This window comes from Drosophila virilis, unplaced genomic scaffold, assembly GCF_030788295.1.
Source record: "Drosophila virilis strain 15010-1051.87 unplaced genomic scaffold, Dvir_AGI_RSII-ME tig00002331, whole genome shotgun sequence".
Classification (NCBI taxonomy): domain Eukaryota; kingdom Metazoa; phylum Arthropoda; class Insecta; order Diptera; family Drosophilidae; genus Drosophila; species Drosophila virilis.
The window spans coordinates 14,147-35,586 of record NW_027212913.1 but is presented as its reverse complement, the minus strand read 5'-3'; the positions used below and the strand labels follow the sequence as shown (position 1 = coordinate 35,586).

At 41.3% G+C, this 21,440-nt stretch overlaps 1 protein-coding gene across 1 annotated transcript; it reads left to right on the top strand.

Moving 5' to 3' along the window:
• The first annotated feature begins 1,150 nt into the window (after positions 1 to 1,150).
• On the top strand, positions 1,151 to 20,591 carry LOC138911733 (uncharacterized). The gene is made up of 7 exons (XM_070211116.1): positions 1,151 to 1,199; positions 1,736 to 1,923; positions 3,522 to 3,672; positions 5,696 to 6,109; positions 7,005 to 7,888; positions 11,772 to 12,644; positions 20,331 to 20,591. The coding sequence occupies exons 1-7, from the start codon at positions 1,151 to 1,153 to the stop codon at positions 20,589 to 20,591; spliced, it is 2,820 nt and encodes a 939-aa protein (XP_070067217.1).
• Positions 20,592 to 21,440: the final 849 nt, after the last annotated feature.

Below are 21,440 nucleotides of genomic sequence, written 5' to 3'. Positions count from 1 at the left end.
CGGCGGTTAATAATACCCAACAGTATTAATAGGTCAATATCACGCACATATGAAGAAACTTCTTTAAGACAAGTAATATTTCTCAAATAAACTTAAATATGAGAAGAAGGAGGAATATATGAGCATGTAATACAGATATTTCGTTGAAAGACACCTTAACTGAGACAATCTCAGCGTCCGTAGACATACTAAAACGGAAAAGTTCTGACTGGAGAGTGGCTTAAGCGGCAATTAAAACCTTCAAAATCAGATATGGTTGAACTCGTCCACTTTTCTGAAAATGCGATTATACCCGAATCGTAGAAAATGCTGGCCATTTATAAATTTATAATTTTAGAAATGAGAACTCTGACATTCATATAGTGATTTGAGATTTGGGGCACAAACAGCACCCTGTATTAAAGGGACTGGAAGGGTGACAGGCTGTTTAGTCTTTTTTGGGTTGAAATTGCTAATAATGATTTGTGGAGGCCAAATTTTGGGATCACAAATGATACGGAACATATCATGTGAAACATTTATTTCACATCATGACATTTCACGAGGAGTGGAGAAATTAACAGAAGATTTGCTCGCAATATAGGCTGCCAATGCCTCAGAAGTGGTGTCCGACAAAAGTCGACACACAAAAACTTGCCCACGTGGGGCAACAACAGTTAAAGTAGCTGATAAGGCTCCAGGTAGTACAAGATGTGGTGGTGCTAAAGAGGCACTATGATTGTTCTCGACAATCTGGGCAAGATTACGCAGTGGTCTACTTTTGCGTCCAGGAGCTAAAGCAGTTTGGCTAACTGGGGCATGATCGAGTACGGAGTCTAACAGCAAGCTTCAAAATTTGGCTTTATCAGTAGTTTTGTAAATCAGCTTTTGCATGTTGACTTCGTCGCTAACGGGGCGTTATTTCGGAACGCGCTGTGGTCAGAAAACAGATCCTCGTCCGGTATCTCCACTCCTCGGGATATGGGAAATGGGCATCTGAGGTCCAGTAGCAGCTAAGGTTTCTTGTCTGCATCTGCCTGAGCAGCGCTTGTATCTTTGGGTTGTTTCTTTTAGGGCCCCACCAGGAATATTTGGCCTAAAAGGCACCGCCTATGACACACCTGGGGCCAAGGGTATGTATCAGCCGACTAAGCTCGTCATCTCTAGCATTATGTCTCGATGGACAGTAATAGAGAGATTTCTCAGTGCAGTTGTGCAGGGTAAGTCTGTTAGTTATTGAAATTATAAAACGCGGCGTCAGTCCGTGTTGTTTTTATTGCCTGTTTTGATTCTTTTGCTTTGGTGCATCGCCGTCTCGCAAATTTTTTCTATTGCTTTTCGCTCCAAGCAATTTGTTTGTGTACGAATAATTGATTTTTGAGTGTTTACTTGTTCTACGCTCTCGTAACTTGCATACGCATTTAATAATTATGTCGTGCTGTAAGAAACCGTGCACGTTCAAGCAGGCTGATGATTCTGCACTGCCGCAATTTGTTAATTTCTGCCTGTGTGAGAATATGATGCATTCTAAATGTGCAGGTCTCACTGGGCGTGATTGCGACAAGATCGCTGCAATAGCCAAGAAGGGCTGCGGCGGCTTGCGTTGGTCGTGCCCAAAATGCATCGACAAGCAAATTGATTTCTCTTGAGTAATTTTGACTCGAGTTTCAAGTTGCTTGGCAAACATAAATTCGAGTCCCCAACTAATTGCCTGTTGGAGCCTCAACTTTTGCAATTGCCCTTTACGTCTTTTCAGACACCTACGCCTTTCTTGTCCCTTCCAAGCAACTTGGATGTATCTCCAATGTTGTCTTCATCGCCTTCTCCAAGCGACTGTCCAATTACCCCTGTTACTACCCCTGTAGTAGTCCCAGTAGAGCCCATAACCTGATCCTGTCCCAGTTAGTCAAACTGCCTCAGCCCCGTCAGCACCTGGCCACAAAGGTAGACCTGCGCGCAATCTTGCCCGGATTGTTAAAAACAATCATTGTGCCTCTTTAGCTCCTCCAATTCCTGTATTACCTACAGCCCCATCAGCGCCTAATTTCTTCACCCCTCGTGAAATATCATCATTCAAAATAAATTGTTCGGTCATATACCTCGTATATACATTAGTCAGGGTATCAATAGCAATGTCAAAGCAGATTATGTTAACATTATACTAATTCTCTTCTATGTGAATGTCATAAGCACGAAGCCTCGTTCTCTTTCGAACTCTGTAATTGCTCGGTCCTTATAATCTTAATTTATGTTAAGAAATCAGTTCTGTAAGCATCATCATACAAGTCAGTCGTGTTGCTCATCAGTTTGTAAAACCTTTATTAAAACTTCATACCATCCACACACGCCCACTTGAGATAAGATTCTTAAAAGGTCAAAAAAACACCTTTGATCCAACGTTTTGGCGCCCAACGAGGGGCTAGTGTGTGAAAATTGACGGCATATCGTTGCTGCACAACATTTCGTTGGAAAAAGGCTTAATCGAACTCCTCGCAAAATACAGCATCGACAGCAACATTTGGCCAGCTCTTCTTTCTTGTTGCCGTTTCTTCGTCGCTGGAAACTCGCTACCTTCGCTTCGCTACTGCATTCTTGTAGCCGTTACTTCGCGGTGGATACGGTGTGAGTTTGATTGCTCATTGCCTTTGCCTCACATCTCCTTTCTCGTTGCCGTTGCTTCGTCGCTGGAAACTCGCTGCCTCTGCTTGTTCACTGCATTTTGCTTCATCACTGCAAGCGACTCTCACATCGGTGAGCGCAACATTTACAAGTCTTAGCTGTTCTGTTAACAGTGGGAGCATTTGAACTCTCGCTCGCTCACATTGGTGAGAGTGACATAAGGTTAAAGTTAGGCTTTGAAAATTTGGCAGTATCAAAACTGTCGCTCGGTCACATCGGTGATCACAACATTCTCGATACATAATGTCAACTCTTGAAGCAAACTTACGTAAGCGAGCGAACATTAAACGCAATATCGCACACTTAGAGGATGTTGTAAGAGTGTCTACTGAGGTCGATGGCAGTGAAAAAAGATTATCACACGGTGAGCTACAATTACGCTTGGGCATGTTGGAGATATACATTAAGGAGGTTTTGGAAGTACAATCTGAAATTAAATTGGAAGATCCTCAGGACAATGGACGGGCAGAGGTGAAAGACACATATGTGAGTATCAAATTGTCCATCCAATCCCAACTGGATGATGTACTGCACAGCACCTCATTTTCTAACCCTGCTCCAATTCGCTCTTCGCCGCCATCGAGTCTTCCTCGATTGGCTCCGCCTGTATTTGATGGGAAACTAGCAGAGTTTAAAAACTTCATTACAAAATTCAATCAGATTATCGGTCGTGACTACTCTCTGTTGAACATTGATAAGTTTAATCATCTGCTGAATTGCTTGAAGGGCCCTGCCCTAAGGCAGTAAAGGCATTCCAAGTGACTCAGGAAAATTATCCCAAGGCTCTTGCTCGTTTAAGTGAACGTTATGACAATCCTACACTTACATTTTTATACACAATAGAATCACTATTCAATCTACAGCCAGTCGACAAACCGGACGGAAATCAGCTGCGCAGTCTTCTGGACAATGCGTCAGCCCTGTATTTATCATTATCGTCATTGGGTACCGGATCAGATATTGCCCAAACCATGTTGATATTCATCGTCATCGGAAAATGTGACCAGCAAACTCGTAACAAGTGGAAAGAGTCCCTTGACTTACGTACATTGCCAAATTGGGCTCACTGCACAACTATTTTGGAACGTCATTGTCAGTTTCTGCAATCAAGCGGCATTGCATCGTGTCGAGTAGCTGATTCTTAGAAACAAAAACACGTGTACAAGCCTAGCAAGCGATTAACATTTGCTATTACTAATCCAACATGCATTGTTTATTTCAGCTCCGACCATAAAATTGTACAATGTGGTCAGTTTCAAGACATGAGTCCTAAACTCAAGTACGGAGTCGTAAAAAATGCTGGACTTTGCATTATTTGCCTTCAATTAGGACATCGGATGGCTCAGTGTCCGTCTAACAATCGTTGTCGAAGCTGCAAGCATCGCTATCACACGCTTCTGCATTTTGGCCAACCGCCTGCATCATCATCGTCTACATCGCCATCATCCATAGCGCAAATGTCCTCAACAACGACTCCTGCTGCAACGCACTCGCATATGAATCAATCGCCAGGCGGACAATTAATTCTTTCTACTGCAAAGGTACTAGTGCGAGATTCATCAGGGGCGTATAAACAAGGCATAGCATTGCTTGACTCAAGTTCCCAAGTCAATTTCATAACTGATCAATTCGCCCAACGGTTGTATCTACGCCGTGATAAGCATCATTTCGTCATCATTTGCCAGTCCTTCAGTATAGGGGAGACCTCGACTAAAATTAACAACTGTACAACTACTGGAATTAAATCTCGTTTGCCACTATTTGAAGTAACACTACAGTTCTGCATAACGTCTCACATTGCCTACCAGCCGGATTCGGAAATCGACACCTCAGATTGGAGGTTGCCCGCGAATACACCACTTGCCGACGAAACTTTCCACAGGTCAGGTCGGATTGATCTCCTTCTCGGTACCGAGGCATTTTTCGAATGCCTGGCTGTTGGACAAATTAAGCTCGGAGACAATTTGCCAGTCCTTCAGAAAACGTTGCTTGGATGGGTTGTGTCTGGCAAGTATCGTCATCAGTCAGCTAAGCAGTCATCAACGTGCTTGCTTTCTGTGGAGGAGTCAATTGACAAAAATCTTCAATTACTGTGGAGCATTGATGCTCTAGAAAATTTTCCAAAGTCAATCAATCCAGAACATCGGCTCTGTGAAGATATGTATTCAAGGAGAACAAGGATGAATAACGGCAGGATTGTTGTGCGTCTACCTTTCAAGGGGGATCCAATGTGCCTCAAACGATGTTGCACGTCGTCGTTTTTTATCGCTCGAGAGGCGCCTCAGTCAGCAGCCTACTGTTCAATCGCAATATGTAACCTTCATGAAAGAATATGAGGATCTTGGCCATATGACTTTAGTGACGAATCCGAGATTAGGTGAGCCACACTTTTATATACCTCACCATTGTGTTTTTAAACCTAGCAGTGCATCAACGAAATTACGAGTCGTGTTTGACGCCTCGTGCACTTCATAGTCCCAGCATTCATTGAATGATTTGCTTCTCGTTGGCCCAATACTCCAAGAAGATCTGTATATACTTCTCCTTCGTTTTCGAATGGTTCGTTACGCCATCACAGCGGACATTACGAAAATGTATAGACAAGTTTTAGTTAGCACAGTGGATCGGAAATTTCAATATATATTTTTTGGAGAGCATCCCCTGATGCTGATATGCAGACCTTTGAGCTAAATACAGTGACGTATAGAACGGCCTCGGCCCCATACTTAGCAGTTCGTAGTTTGCAATATTTGGCAGATTTGCATGTGAACGAGTTTCCCATTGGCGCATCCATTGTAAAATCATCGTTTTATTGATGATCTGCTATGCGGAGAAAACGAGCTCACCGAGATACTTCGCCGAGGACTCTTCCCATTGGTTAAGCGGCACTCCAATCATCCCGCCGACAGGAACGACGAATCGGTATAGGATTTAAACATGTATGAAAACGCTGTCACTAGCGCACTTGGCGTAGCTTGGGATCAAGGTCGTAATGTGCTACTATTTGAATTTAAACCCAAAAAATTGTATTCAACAGTCACAAAGAGGACTATTCTCTCGACTGCGTCTTCTCTGATCGATCCATTAGGATTGCTGGCACCAATCATTATCGCCTTGAAAATCATCATACAGGAGCTATGGCTGCTAAAACTCGCCTGGGATGAATCTGTTCCGCAATCACTTCTACAAGCATGGAGAAACTGCGTAACGTCTCTCAAGGAATTGTCGTCGATTTCAGTACTCCGTTTTTGCTTGCAAGCTGAGCTCACAGACATACAACTGCACGCTTTCTGTGACGCATCAATACGTGCTTACGGCTGTTGCGTATATATGCGTTCCACGGACTCGTATGGCAATGTCCAGGTTCAGCTTCTGACTGCTAAATCTCGGGTGGCTTCTATCAAGAAGCTGACGCTTCCTCGATTAGAGTTAAGCGGAGCTCAACTTCTGAGTAAGTTATATACAACTGTCAAAAATATATTAATCGACAAGTCGCACAGCGCACATTTTTGGTCTGATTCGCAGATTGTCTTGCACTGGCTGCAACAACACTCTATCACCTTGTCGACATTTGTTGGAAATAAAGTATCCATTATACAAAATCAAACAGCAGATGGAAAGTGGCGACATGTTCTGTCAAAATTGAACCCTGCTCAGATCGTGTCACGTGGATGCCCAGCTAATGAGCTCCAGTAATCAATTTGGTTTACAGGACCTGCGTTTCTGCGTGATTCCGAGACTCAATGGCCCTGCCAACAATTCGACAATGATTTAGACATTGACATCATCGATGCTGAAAAACGGAAGTCTACATTTGCTGCAATTATCGAAAGTAATTCTATTCTGGACTGGCTGAACGGAACTAGTTTATACATTCGGGGGCTTCGAGTTATGGCATATATGTACCGGTTTTACCATATTGCCAAAAAAGAACACCCTGTCGAAAGTTCGCCGCCATGCCCAGAAGAACTTCGCCACGTGTTGCACTGCATCATCAGGATCATCCAACAGCACTATTTCAAGGAAGATTTGCAATTGCTAAGGAAACAAAGAGATTTGAAAAGCAATCTGAAATTTCTCAGCCCCTTCATAGATGACTCTTCTGGATACGAGCTCATTAAGGTTGGCGGCAGACTCGAGCATGCTGATATCCCCTCTCGTCAAAGGCATCCTTTACTTGTTCCCAAGGAATCGCAATTTGTTCACAATTATGTTCGGCATCTTCACTTGCGCAATTACCATGCATGACCAAAGACATTAGTTGGACTGCTGCTGCTTCAATTCTGGGTCATAAACGCAAGAGCTTTAGCACGCAGCATTGTTCGTTCTTGTGTACACTGTGTCAGATATCGTCCAGTTCTATTTCGTCAAGTCTTTGGTTCCCTGCCACCTGAGCGCTTATCCACAGACAAGCCATGGCTTCTGCGGTGCAGTGAACACCTATCTTCGAATACGTGGCAAGGGTCCCATAAAATCCTATATCGCCATATATGTCTGCATGGCCGTGAAGGCCGTTCACATTGAAATCGTGTCAGATCTTTCAACGAATAAGTTTTTGAAATCGTTGAAACGCATGGTTGCCTGTCGTGGACCAGTATCGCACATCTATTCTGACAACGCCACAAATTTTGTCGGAGCATCCAACAAGCTACTCGAGTTAAAGAAGTTCATGTTCAACACTAGCACTCAAGATGCTATGCTATCATATTGTTCCTCTGAAGAGATTACCTTTCATTTCATTCCACTTAGGGCTCTACACTTTGGCGGTCTTTGGGAGGCCGCTGTCAAGAGCGCAAAGAGTCTGCTGGTGCGTACCCTCGCTAACACCCGGTTCACCTTTGAGGAACTGAACACCACAGTCGTTGAGATAGACGCAGTACTCAACTCTCGCCCGCTGTCACCGCTATCATCTGATCCGAACGACTTCAGCGCTCTCACTGCAGGACACTTTCTCAATGGAGATGCACCGCGCGTTTTGCCCGAGCGTGAGATTATCATCAACAACATCTCCAACTTGGATCGTTACGAGCAGATCACAGCTGTTAAACAGCAATTCTGGCGTCGTTGGTCTGCGGAGTATGTGAACGGCCTTCGAGCCACGACAAAATGGACTTCGGCTTCCCCAAATCTCACAGTTGACTCTATGGTCATCATACATGAGGACAACACACCGCCATTACACTGGAAATTAGGGCGTGTTGAGTCTGTTGTGAGTGGCAAAGATGACCGGGTTCGTGTCGCATATATTCGCACTGCCTCTGGACTCTGTTGCCAGCCAGTACATAAGATGGCTGTTCTACCTGTCTCTTGAAAGATAATTCTTTCAAGGCGGCCGGGATGTTCGGTCATATACCTCATATATACATTAGTCAGGGTATCAATAGCAATGTCAAAGCAGATTATGTTAAGATTATGCTTATTCTTTTCTATTTGAATGCCATAAGCACTCATACACATGTACGAAGCCTCGCTCTCTTTCGAACTCTGTAATTGCTCGGTCCCTTTAATCTTAATTTATGTTAAGAAATCAGTTCTTAAGCATCATCATAGAAGTCAGTCGTGTTGCTCATCAATTTGTAAAACCTTTATTAAAACTTCATAACATCCACACACGCCCACTTGAGATAAGATTCTTAAAAGGTCAAAAAAACGGTTTTGATCCAACATAAATGTTTCACATGATAAGTTCCCAATCATTTGTGATCCCAAATTTTGGCCTCCACACATGATTGTTCACGAGTTCAAGCCCAAAAAGCGTAACCAGAATGTCACCCTTCCAGTCCCTTCAATACAGAGTACCATATCTGCCCCAAGAAACTAGCTTCATCTTCTGACCAAATCCTTATTCATTATCAGAATGTAAGAGGTCTCATTTCAAAGCTTAAAAATCTTTTCATGGCCAGCACTTCCTTCGATTCGGATATAGTTCCTCTTCACAAGAAAGGTGGGAAGTCTGATATACAAAATTACAGGGGCATTGCAAAACTGTCCGCCATTCCTAAATCATTTGAAAAAATAATCACTTCGAATTTACAATATTTCTTCAAATCAGTTGTTTCCCCTGTTCAACATGGATTTGTAAAGGTCGGTCAACTACGACCAATCTGCTTCAGTTATTTTGGTTTATTTTTGATTCTAAGCTCTATTTCAAACTTCACATAGATTCCATCGTTAATAAGGCAAAAGGTGTAGTTGGATTCATTTAACAATGGTCTAAAGAGTTTAACGATCCTTTTATAACAACACTTCTGTACATCTCTCTTGTTCGCCCTAACCTTGAATACTGCTCTTGCATTTGGTCTCCACAGTATAATAATAGCCAGGGTCGTATTGAATCCGTTCAGAAGAAATTTCTGCTTTTTGCCTTACGAGGTTTAAATTCGGTTGCCATCCTACTCCAGCATGCTGCTTCTTCTCAACCTTCCGTTGTTAACCAACCATAGGACAATTATCGGTGTTGTCCTTCAACATAAGTTGATTATTGGCGACATAGATTCTGCTGTTCTGCTAGGGTGTCTTCAATTCTCTGTTCTGGCTAGACCAACCAGAAATTATCGCCCCTTAATCCAATCTACGTGCACAACAGACTACGTTATGCACAATCCTTTTCGCGTATTATAATAGTTTACATCACGTTTTCTCTACCGAACTTTCTCTACCCCTAATAAAATCGTTGCTTTCAGGATACCTTCCGGAAATCGCTGACCATTTCCAGGTATGAGCTCGGAGACAATTTGCCAGTCCTTCAGAAAACGTTGCTTGGATGAGTTGTGTCTGGCAAGTATCGTCATCAGTCAGCTAAGCAGTCATCAACGTGCTTGCTTTCTGTGGAGGAGTCAATTGACAAAAATCTTCAATTACTGTGGAGCATTGATGCTCTAGAAAATTTTCCAAAGTCAATCAATCCAGAACATCGGCTCTGTGAAGATATGTATTCAAGGAGAACAAGGATGAATAACGGCAGGATTGTTGTGCGTCTACCTTTCAAGGGAGATCCAATGTGCCTCAAACGATGTTGCACGTCATCGTTTTTTATCACTCGAGAGGCGCCTCAGTCAGCAGCCTACTGTTCAATCGCAATATGTAACCTTCATGAAAGAATATGAGGATCTTGGCCATATGACTTTAGTGACGAATCCGAGATTAGGTGAGCCACACTTTTATATACCTCACCATTGTGTTTTTAAACCTAGCAGTGCATCAACGAAATTACGAGTCGTGTTTGACGCCTCGTGCACTTCATAGTCCCAGCATTCATTGAATGATTTGCTTCTCGTTGGCCCAATACTCCAAGAAGATCTGTATATACTTCTCCTTCGTTTTCGATTGGTTCGTTACGCCATCACAGCGGACATTACGAAAATGTATAGACAAGTTTTAGTTAGCACAGTGGATAGGAAATTTCAATATATATTTTGGAGAGCATCCCCTGATGCTGATATGCAGACCTTTGAGCTAAATACAGTGACGTATAGAACGGCCTCGGCCCCATACTTAGCAGTTCGTAGTTTGCAATATTTGGCAGATTTGCATGTGAACGAGTTTCCCATTGGCGCATCCATTGTAAAATCATCGTTTTATTGATGATCTGCTATGCGGAGAAAACGAGCTCACCGAGATACTTCGCCGAGGACACTTCCCATTGGTTAAGCGGCACTCCAATCATCCCGCCGACAGGAACGACGAATCGGTATAGGATTTAAACATGTATGAAAACGCTGTCACTAGCGCACTTGGCGTAGCTTGGGATCAAGGTCGTAATGTGCTACTATTTGAATTTAAACCCAAAAAATTGTATTCAACAGTCACAAAGAGGACTATTCTCTCGACTGCGTCTTCTCTGATCGATCCATTAGGATTGCTGGCACCAATCATTATCGCCTTGAAAATCATCATACAGGAGCTATGGCTGCTAAAACTCGCCTGGGATGAATCTGTTCCGCAATCACTTCTACAAGCATGGAGAAACTGCGTAACGTCTCTCAAGGAATTGTCGTCGATTTCAGTACTCCGTTTTTGCTTGCAAGCTGAGCTCACAGACATACAACTGCACGCTTTCTGTGACGCATCAATACGTGCTTACGGCTGTTGCGTATATATGCGTTCCACGGACTCGTATGGCAATGTCAAGGTTCAGCTTCTGACTGCTAAATCTCGGGTGGCTTCTATCAAGAAGCTGACGCTTCCTCGATTAGAGTTAAGCGGAGCTCAACTTCTGAGTAAGTTATATACAACTGTCAAAAATATATTAATCGACAAGTCGCACAGCGCACATTTTTGGTCTGATTCGCAGATTGTCTTGCACTGGCTGCAACAACACTCTATCACCTTGTCGACATTTGTTGGAAATAAAGTATCCATTATACAAAATCAAACAGCAGATGGAAAGTGGCGACATGTTCTGTCAAAATTGAACCCTGCTCAGATCGTGTCACGTGGATGCCCAGCTAATGAGCTCCAGTAATCAATTTGGTTTACAGGACCTGCGTTTCTGCGTGATTCCGAGACTCAATGGCCCTGCCAACAATTCGACAATGATTTAGACATGGACATCATCGATGCTGAAAAACGGAAGTCTACATTTGCTGCAATTATCGAAAGTAATTCTATTCTGGACTGCCTGAACGGAACTAGTTCATACATTCGGGGGTTCGAGTTATGGCATATATGTACCGGTTTTACCATATTGCCAAAAAGGAACACCCTGTCGAAAGTTCGCCGCCATGCCCAGAAGAACTTCGCCACGTGTTGCACTGCATCATCAGGATCATCCAACAGCACTATTTCAAGGAAGATTTGCAATTGCTAAGGAAACAAAGAGATTTGAAAAGCAATCAGCCCCTTCATAGATGACTCTTCTGGATACGAGCTCATTAAGGTTGGCGGCAGACTCGAGCATGCTGATATCCCCTCTCGTCAAAGGCATCCTTTACTTGTTCCCAAGGAATCGCAATTTGTTCACAATTATGTTCGGCATCTTCACTTGCGCAATTACCATGCATGACCAAAGACATTAGTTGGACTGCTGCTGCTTCAATTCTGGGTCATAAACGCAAGAGCTTTAGCACGCAGCATTGTTCGTTCTTGTGTACACTGTGTCAGATATCGTCCAGTTCTACTTCGTCAAGTCTTTGGTTCCCTGCCACCTGAGCGCTTATCCACAGACAAGCCATGGCTTCTGCGGTGCAGTGAACACCTATCTTCGAATACGTGGCAAGGGTCCCATAAAATCCTATATCGCCATATATGTCTGCATGGCCGTGATGGCCGTTCACATTGAAATCGTGTCAGAATTTTCAACGAATAAGTTTTTGAAATCGTTGAAACGCATGGTTGCCTGTCGTGGACCAGTATCGCACATCTATTCTGACAACGCCACAAATTTTGTCGGAGCATCCAACAAGCTACTCGAGTTAAAGAAGTTCATGTTCAACACTAGCACTCAAGATGCTATGCTATCATATTGTTCCTCTGAAGAGATTACCTTTCATTTCATTCCACTTAGGGCTCTACACTTTGGCGGTCTTTGGGAGGCCGCTGTCAAGAGCGCAAAGAGTCTGCTGGTGCGTACCCTCGCTAACACCCGGTTCACCTTTGAGGAACTGAACACCACAGTCGTTGAGATAGACGCAGTACTCAACTCTCGCCCGCTGTCCCCGCTATCATCTGATCCGAACGACTTCAGCGCTCTCACTGCAGGACACTTTCTCAATGGAGATGCACCGCGCGTTTTGCCCGAGCGTGAGATTATCATCAACAACATCTCCAACTTGGATCGTTACGAGCAGATCACAGCTGTTAAACAGCAATTCTGGCGTCGTTGGTCTGCGGAGTATGTGAACGGCCTTCGAGCCACGACAAAATGGACTTCGGCTTCCCCAAATCTCACAGTTGACTCTATGGTCATCATACATGAGGACAACACACCGCCATTACACTGGAAATTAGGGCGTGTTGAGTCTGTTGTGAGTGGCAAAGATGACCGGGTTCGTGTCGCATATATTCGCACTGCCTCTGGACTCTGTTGCCGGCCAGTACATAAGATGGCTGTTCTACCTGTCTCTTGAAAGATAATTCTTTCAAGGCGGCCGGGATGTTCGGTCATATACCTCATATATACATTAGTCAGGGTATCAATAGCAATGTCAAAGCAGATTATGTTAAGATTATGCTTATTCTTTTCTATTTGAATGCCATAAGGACTCATACACATGTACGAAGCCTCGCTCTCTTTCGAACTCTGTAATTGCTCGGTCCCTTTAATCTTAATTTATGTTAAGAAATCAGTTCTTAAGCATCATCATAGAAGTCAGTCGTGTTGCTCATCAATTTGTAAAACCTTTATTAAAACTTCATAACATCCACACACGCCCAAAACGGTTTTGATCCAACATAAATGTTTCACATGATAAGTTCCCAATCATTTGTGATCCCAAATTTTGGCCTCCACACATGATTGTTCACGAGTTCAAGCCCAAAAAGCGTAACCAGAATGTCACCCTTCCAGTCCCTTCAATACAGAGTACCATATCTGCCCCAAGAAACTAGCTTCATCTTCTGACCAAATCCTTATTCATTATCAGAATGTAAGAGGTCTCATTTCAAAGCTTAAAAATCTTTTCATGGCCAGCACTTCCTTCGATTCGGATATAGTTCCTCTTCACAAGAAAGGTGGGAAGTCTGATATACAAAATTACAGGGGCATTGCAAAACTGTCCGCCATTCCTAAATCATTTGAAAAAATAATCACTTCGAATTTACAATATTTCTTCAAATCAGTTGTTTCCCCTGTTCAACATGGATTTGTAAAGGTCGGTCAACTACGACCAATCTGCTTCAGTTATTTTGGTTTATTTTTGATTCTAAGCTCTATTTCAAACTTCACATAGATTCCATCGTTAATAAGGCAAAAGGTGTAGTTGGATTCATTTAACAATGGTCTAAAGAGTTTAACGATCCTTTTATAACAACACTTCTGTACATCTCTCTTGTTCGCCCTAACCTTGAATACTGCTCTTGCATCTGGTCTCCACAGTATAATAATAGCCAGGGTCGTATTAAATCCGTTCAGAAGAAATTTATGCTTTTTGCCTTACGAGGTTTAAATTCGGTTGCCATCCTACTCCAGCATGCTGCTTCTTCTCAACCTTCCGTTGTTAACCAACCATAGGACAATTATCGGTGTTGTCCTTCAACATAAGTTGATTATTGGCGACATAGATTCTGCTGTTCTGCTAGGGTGTCTTCAATTCTCTGTTCTGGCTAGACCAACCAGAAACTATCGCCCCTTAATCCAATCTACGTGCACAACAGACTACGTTATGCACAATCCTTTTCGCGTATTATAATAGTTTACATCACGTTTTCTCTACCGAACTTTCTCTACCCCTAATAAAATCGTTGCTTTCAGGATACCTTCCGGAAATCGCTGACCATTCCCAGGTATGAGCAGGGCCATAGCTTGCCGGACAGGCTAAAAAAATTTTCCCCCACCGGGTCGGTGATTTCCCATTACTTCTCTCTCTGTTCTATCTACTTAACACTCTCTATCTAACTTGCATTGCTTTACTTGATTAAGAATCTTCTTACCTTCTATTTTCGTATTTATTTTTTTATTTTCTTTATTAATATAGCAAATTAAGATTATTTTTAATTTTACTTAAGAACACACTTACAACCTTCTGCTTAGATGTAGGCTCTAATAGCGTCACTTACAAAATTAGCTGTGAAAAGGGGCATAGCTGCCCGGACTGGCAAATAAAACACCTCCATCGGTCGGTGATGCTATTTAGAAAATTGTATTCTTTAACTACGCTTTTAGCATATAATTCTATTATCTATTGTATAATCTATTAAATAATGAGGAAGACGTTCGTTTTGTCGGCCATTAATAAATAAATAAATAAATAAATAAAAAAAAGTGTCAGCAATTTTCAGATCACTCAGCACAGTATTGATTTTAATAAGCACAATAAGAGTACAATGTATTTTAGGTTATTCCTGATAAGAATTGCTGCTCCTCCACGAGTTCTTCTGCTCCTACCAAATATGATAAACGTTTAGCAAGCTGTTGAGACCTTTATTCGAAATCAACTTGCGAATTTGTAATTTTCAAATATTGATCGACTGGACTGTGTCCGTAATCGACTGAATAATTAAGTTTCACAACGTTCCTGTTTCCAATGAATTTATTTTTCTGAAAATGATACTATTGTATCTAACAAATTGCCGCTATTATAGCTATTATAAAGAGGATCGTACCCACAAGCCTGTAAAAGAAATGGTCAATGACGCTTTTGTGCATCTTAAATCTGTTCATGACCTATTTATTTTATGATCCGAATGTAGGCCTTGATTGAGGCTGTCCTTGTGGACCACCCTCCCCTTAACTAGGACAGAAGTTCCCATGTCTGCTTTCATTTTTTCTTCTGAGCATAATGGGGTCAATTTGTTTCCTAGCCTTCTGTTATTCTTCAGAAAAACCCGTTTGCCTACTTCGAATACCCTGTTTTGTCTGTCCGGGTTGCATCTGTTAATATTGATTAGTTGTGCTTTTGCTATTTTTTCTTGGAATTCTTTGGGTGCCGAGTGTATAACCTCTATGGGTTTTTGGTTTGTGACCGTCTCTAATTGTGTAAGTGTCTGATTATTGCCGGTAGGGTCTGTGTCCCAACCGTCGTCGCTGTCGTATTCAACTTTAACCTCCCTATATGAGCCTGACCAACTTGGCTTATCCCAAGAGTGATACTTCACTTGTTGTACTACAGTTTCTTATGATGGTGGCCGATTATTTAAAGTCGGCATATACAATAATGTTCACTTATTTGTTTAAAATTTAATATTTTATTTTCGCAGCCACTCTGCTGTAATCAGTTTAGTAAACAGTGCGCAAATTTTGTATTTGAAGGCACTATGTTGAACTTATATGTTTCGCTTAGGGTATTAACAATAACTTGGGGTATGAATTCTTATTTTGTTGGGCGCCAACTATATCGATCTGCTGGTCCAGCGATGCGATAGTCGATCCGTCTCTCGTCCAGCGATGCCTAGTCCAGTGATAAGGTATTTAGGACGATTTTGATGGAGAGTTTAACTTCACTCTCTTTGCTAATTCTGGCTTTGTGGCTCAAAGCCACAAATGATATTTAAAACAGCGTGCCGGAGTTTATTCTTAAACGTCAAATACAAAACTAAACTTAGAAAATACAAATTGGTGCAGCTTAAGCTAAAGACAACTCGCTATAACGTCATTGTCAGCAAGCCGACTCAGCATAATTGTAGGCGATAACGGAAACTCTTGCGACAATAACTAAGTGCGGGGCTTACTTGTTAACTTGTTCACATTAACATTCATGTGCGTCTGCTTCGCATTCTATCGCATTCTAATAGCATGTTTTTCTGTAATACTATATTATAGCCCCTGACCACTGAACACATTCTTACAATTTTCTGAACATGTGATATTTTTGTAAACACATTTCACACATCTTTCAAAACATATTTTTGCGGAGGATTCAGGGTATTTCGTAGTCGGCAGTTCCCGACTAGAACCTCTTACTTGTTTATTTATTTATTATTGATCAAAAATTTATTAAGTGACGCTATAAGCGTCTACAGCTCAAAATATGGGTGTTGGTAGAGAAAATAGTGTTCACTAGTTAGTTAATAAAAAGAGGGGCAATTTGCCGCCTATTCGACAAGCTATGCTCTGCTCATAGCCGGAAATGGTCAGAGACTTGCTGAAGGTATCCTGATATCAACGATTTTATTAGGGGTAGAGAAAGTTCGATAGAGAAGATTTATGCAAACTATAGTCATTTTCACATAGCACGCGATTAGGATTCTGAATTTTGGTTGGTCTAGCCGGGACAGAGACGCCCTTGCAGAAAATGAGAGTCTATATCTCCAACAACCAACTTAAGTAGAAAGAAAACATAGAGAGTTCTATATTCAGTTAACGACGAAAGATTATGAAGCGTGCTGGAGTAGGATGGAAGCTGAAGATAAGGGTTCCAATTTAAGCCTTGTAAGGCAAAAAGCAAAAATTTCTTCTGAACAGATCAATACGATCCTGGCTGTTGTTGTACCACGGAGACCAGATGCAAGAGCAGTATTTAAAGTAAGAGCGAACAAGAGAGATGCACAGAACCACTTGGTTCTTGTACTTACACCTTTTGCCTCATTAACGACGATATCTATGTTAAGATTAAAGTAGAGCTTACAATTACAATGAACACATAGATCTTTAACTGTTGGTATACTATGCACTGGAGTATTTTCGATTGTATAACTGACATGATAAAGTGAGGTACGATTTAATGTCATAAACATACACTTTGAACAATTTAGATGCAATTGATTGACCGAACACCATAGTTGCATAGCCTTCAAATTGTCTTGTAGACGAGAATGATGTAGCGGAGTAGTGTATGATAGAATAAGTTTCACTTCCCGAGTATTTGATATAACCTATGGAAGATCAATTATAATAAGAGTAAAGATCAATGGACCAAGATTACTACCTTGAGGAACTCCAGAAGTAACATGAACTTGATTTGAGATAGTGTGTTACAGCATTACCCTTTGTGTTCTACCTTTTAAATAAGAACTAATCCAAAGCAAAAGAGATGGATGGAAACCTAATCGGTCAAGCTTAAGATGTAAAATGTCATGGTTTCAAGTATTTTCGCAAGGAAAGCATCATTTACCAAGGAAGTAAACTCCAGCAGATTGGTCGTAGTTAACAAAGTATTTTCGAATTCATGTTGAACAATGGAGACAACAAATTTGCAGAATTGCTGCAAGTTCGAAGAAATTATTTTTTAAAATAATTAAGGGATCGCGGACAATTTTGCAATGCCTCTGTAATTTTGCATAAAAGACTTCCCACCTTTCTTGTGGAGGGGTCTGATAAATGATTATTTCAAAAGATATGGAAAGACAGAAGATACAACGGTTAGATTAGAAAGCTTTGGCATTGGACAAAGAAGGGAAGAACTACACTCCTTGAGTAGACAACTAAGAACATTGTCAGGCCCAGTAGAGTAAGAAATTTTTAATAAATTTATATCAGAAAGTAGAGAGGATTGGGAATTAAAAGGAGCATATATAGAACCGGTTGCTAAAATGATGTAATGGTAAGAATTATTATTAGGACAAACGGAACAGTAAGTTGATTGGAAAAAATTAGCAGAGAGGTTAGCAGAATCGGAATCACATCCCGAGAGATAAGGAAGATGGAAAACTTAAAGATTTAGGCTTCAAGCTTAACAAAATATAAAACTGTCTCGGGTTTGGGGAAAATTTTTTTTTATGCAGCGAGAAAGATAATTCTCATAGCCATGGAATATTTGGCAAAGTCAATACTCGAACCAGACCTTTTAAACTTTTTAAAATACTTAGACGTTAAATTTTTTAGGTTTGATAGCTAGGAAGTGAACTAGGGTGTCCTTGAAGAAGCAAGTTCAGGGTATTATAAAAAAAATTAATAGCAATATTCATATCAACCGCGTCATACAAAAAAAAGCAATCGATTTCATAAATATGTGAAACGAGAGACGGATAAAGAGGGATACATTAGCAATAAGCTAGTCAATTACAAATACCAGAGAGAGAGAGAGAGAGAGAAATAAGAGTTATATTTAAATGATTGGAAATTGAATTAGAAACAAGGAAAGTTCTAGCATGCAATCTATAACGTCATGCTATGCTGAGGGCACAAGATATTTTTCGAATGTATTTGGTAAATAAAAATCAGCCTACACAAGAAATAGGTTATTATCACGCACGTGTGAAGAAACTTCTGAAATACAAGTAATATGTTTCATAGAAAATTGCATATAAGAAGGAAGAATATAAAAGCATGTAATATTATAGATATTTCGTGTAGGAAAAGACACTCTAACTGAGACAATCTCAGCGTCCGTATGTGTCCTAAAATAAGAAAAGTGCTGACTGGAGATTGGCTTTAACGGCACTTAATATCCTACCACCTCGAGTTGGCCGATCACTTCGATGCAAACTAAAATTGTTCGAAAAACCCTCAAATTCAGATTTGAATTGAATTTGAATTTAAATTTAACCGTGTTTCTGAATCGAAGGAAATGCTGGCCATGAAAAAATGTAAAAGCTTAGAAATAAGTCCTCCGAGATTCTGATAATGAATAAAGATTTGGGCAGAAGCCGAAATAAGTTTTCTGGGCGGAAATAGTACTATGTTTTGAAGGTACTGGAAGGGTGACAGGCTGAACCTATTAAAAATGGGTGTAAGGGTATATAATATATATATATAAGGGTATATTGTATTTGTGCAAAATCCAAATGTATGTAACAGGCAGAAGGAAGCATCTCCGACCCCATAAAGTATATATATTCTTGATCAGCATCAATAGCCGAGTAGATCTAGCCATGTGCGTCTATTTGTCCGTCCGTCCATATGTATGAACGCAACGATCTCAGAGTATATAAGAGCTAGAGACTTAAATATTAGATATAGGTCCTCCAAGTGCCTGCGCAGATCGAGTTTGTTTCCGATAATCGGTAACTTACTCCGTTTCCAAACAATCGATAAAAATCGAAACCAAACTTGACATATAGCTTCTAAAATAGAATATATATATGCATTTTATGTTAGAAGAAGTGGATACAGGGTATCCCCTAGTCGGAAGCTCCCGACTAGAACCTCTTACTTGTTTTAAATTTATTTGGTGTTGGAATAAGGGTTCAGGGTATTTCGTAGTCGGGAGCTCCCGACTGAACCTCTTACTTGTTTATTTATTTATTACTGGTCGAATAACGAGTATCTTCCTCATTATGAAATAGATTATGCATACAAAATGGAAATTAAATGCTAAAAGCCTAGTTAGAGAACATAATTTTCTAATAACATCACCGACCAATGGAGGTGTTTTATTTGCCATTCCGGGCAGCTGTGCCCCTCTTCACAGCTAATTTTGTCTGTGACGCTTTTAGAGCCTACAGCTCAGAATATGGGTGTTGGTAGAGAAAATAGTGTTCACTAGTTAAAACTAAAGACGGGGCAATTTACAGTCTGTCCGAAAGCTATGCTGATATCCCCTCTCGTCAAAGGCATCCTTTACTTGTTCCCAAGGAATCGCAATTTGTCCACAATTATGTTCGATATTTTAACATGCGCAATCACCATGCAGGACCAAAGCATTACTTGGACTGCTGCGGCTTCAATTCTGGGTCATAAACGCAAGAGCTTTAGCACGCAGCATTGTTCGTTCTTGTGTACACTGTGTCAGATATCGTCCAGTTCTACTTCGTCAAGTCTTGGGTTCCCTGCCACCTGAGCACTTATCCACAGACAAGCCATGGCTTCTGCGGTGCAGTGAACACCTATCTTCGAATACGTGGCAAGGGTCCCATAAAATCCTATATCTATATATATATGTCTGCATGGCCGTAAAGGCCGTTCACATTGAAATCGTGTCAGATCTTTCAACGAATAAGTTTTTGAAATCGTTGAAACGCATGGTTGCCCGTCGTGGACCAGTATCGCACATCTATTCTGACAACGCCACAAATTTTGTCGGAGCATCCAACAAGCTACTCGAGTTAAAGAAGTTCATGTTCAACACTAGCACTCAAGATGCTATCCTATCATATTGTTCCTCTGAAGAGATTACCTTTCATTTCATTCCACTTAGGGCTCTACACTTTGGCGGTCTTTGGGCGGCCGCTGTCAAGAGCGCAATGAGGAACTGAACAACGCAGTCGTTGAGATAGACGCAGTACTCAACTCTCGCCCGCTGTCACCGCTATCATCTGATCCCAACGACTTCAGCGCTCTCACTGCAGGACAATTTCTAAATGGAGATGCACCATGCGCTTTGCCCGAGCGTGAGATTATCATCAACAACATCTCCAACTTGGATCTTTACGAGCAGGCCTCTGGACCTGTCTCTTGAAAGATAATTCTTTCAAGGCGGCCGGGATGTTCGGTCATATACCTCATATATACATTAGTCAGGGTATCAATAGCAATGTCAAAGCAGATTATGTTAAGATTATGCCAATTCTCTTATTTTATGGCTCGGTCCGATCATTTTTTCCCATGTTCAACATGGATTTGTAGAGGTCGGTCAACTACGACCAATCTGCTTTGGTTATTTTGGTTTATTTTTGGTTCTAAGCTCTGTTTCAAACTTCACATAGATTCCATCGTTAATGAGGCAAAAGGTGTAGTTGGATTCATTTAACGATGGTCTAAAGAGTTTAACGATCCTTTTATAACAACACTTCTGTACATCTCTCTTGTTCGCCCTAACCTTGAATACTGCTCTTGCATCTGGTCTCCACAGTATAATAATAGCCAGGGTCGTATTGAATCCGCTCAGAAGAAATTTCTGCTTTTTGCCTTACGATGTTTAAATTCGGTTACCATCCTACTCCAGCATGCTGCTTCTTCTCAACCTTCCGTTGTTAACCAACCGTAGGACAATTAGCGGTGTTGTCCTTCAACATAAGTTGATTATTGGCGACATAGAATCTGCTTTTCTGCTAGGGCGTCTTCCATTCTCTGTTCTGGCTAGACCAACCAGAAATTATCGCCCCTTATTCCTATCTACGTGCACAACAGACTACGCTATGCACAATCCTTTTCGCATGCTTTGTAAAAATTATAATAGTTTACATCACATTTTCTCTACCGAACTTTCTCTACCCCTAATAAAATCGTTGCTTTCAGGATACCTTCCGGAAATCGCTGACCATTCCCAGGTTTGAGCAGGGGCATAGCTTGCCGGACAGGCTAAAAA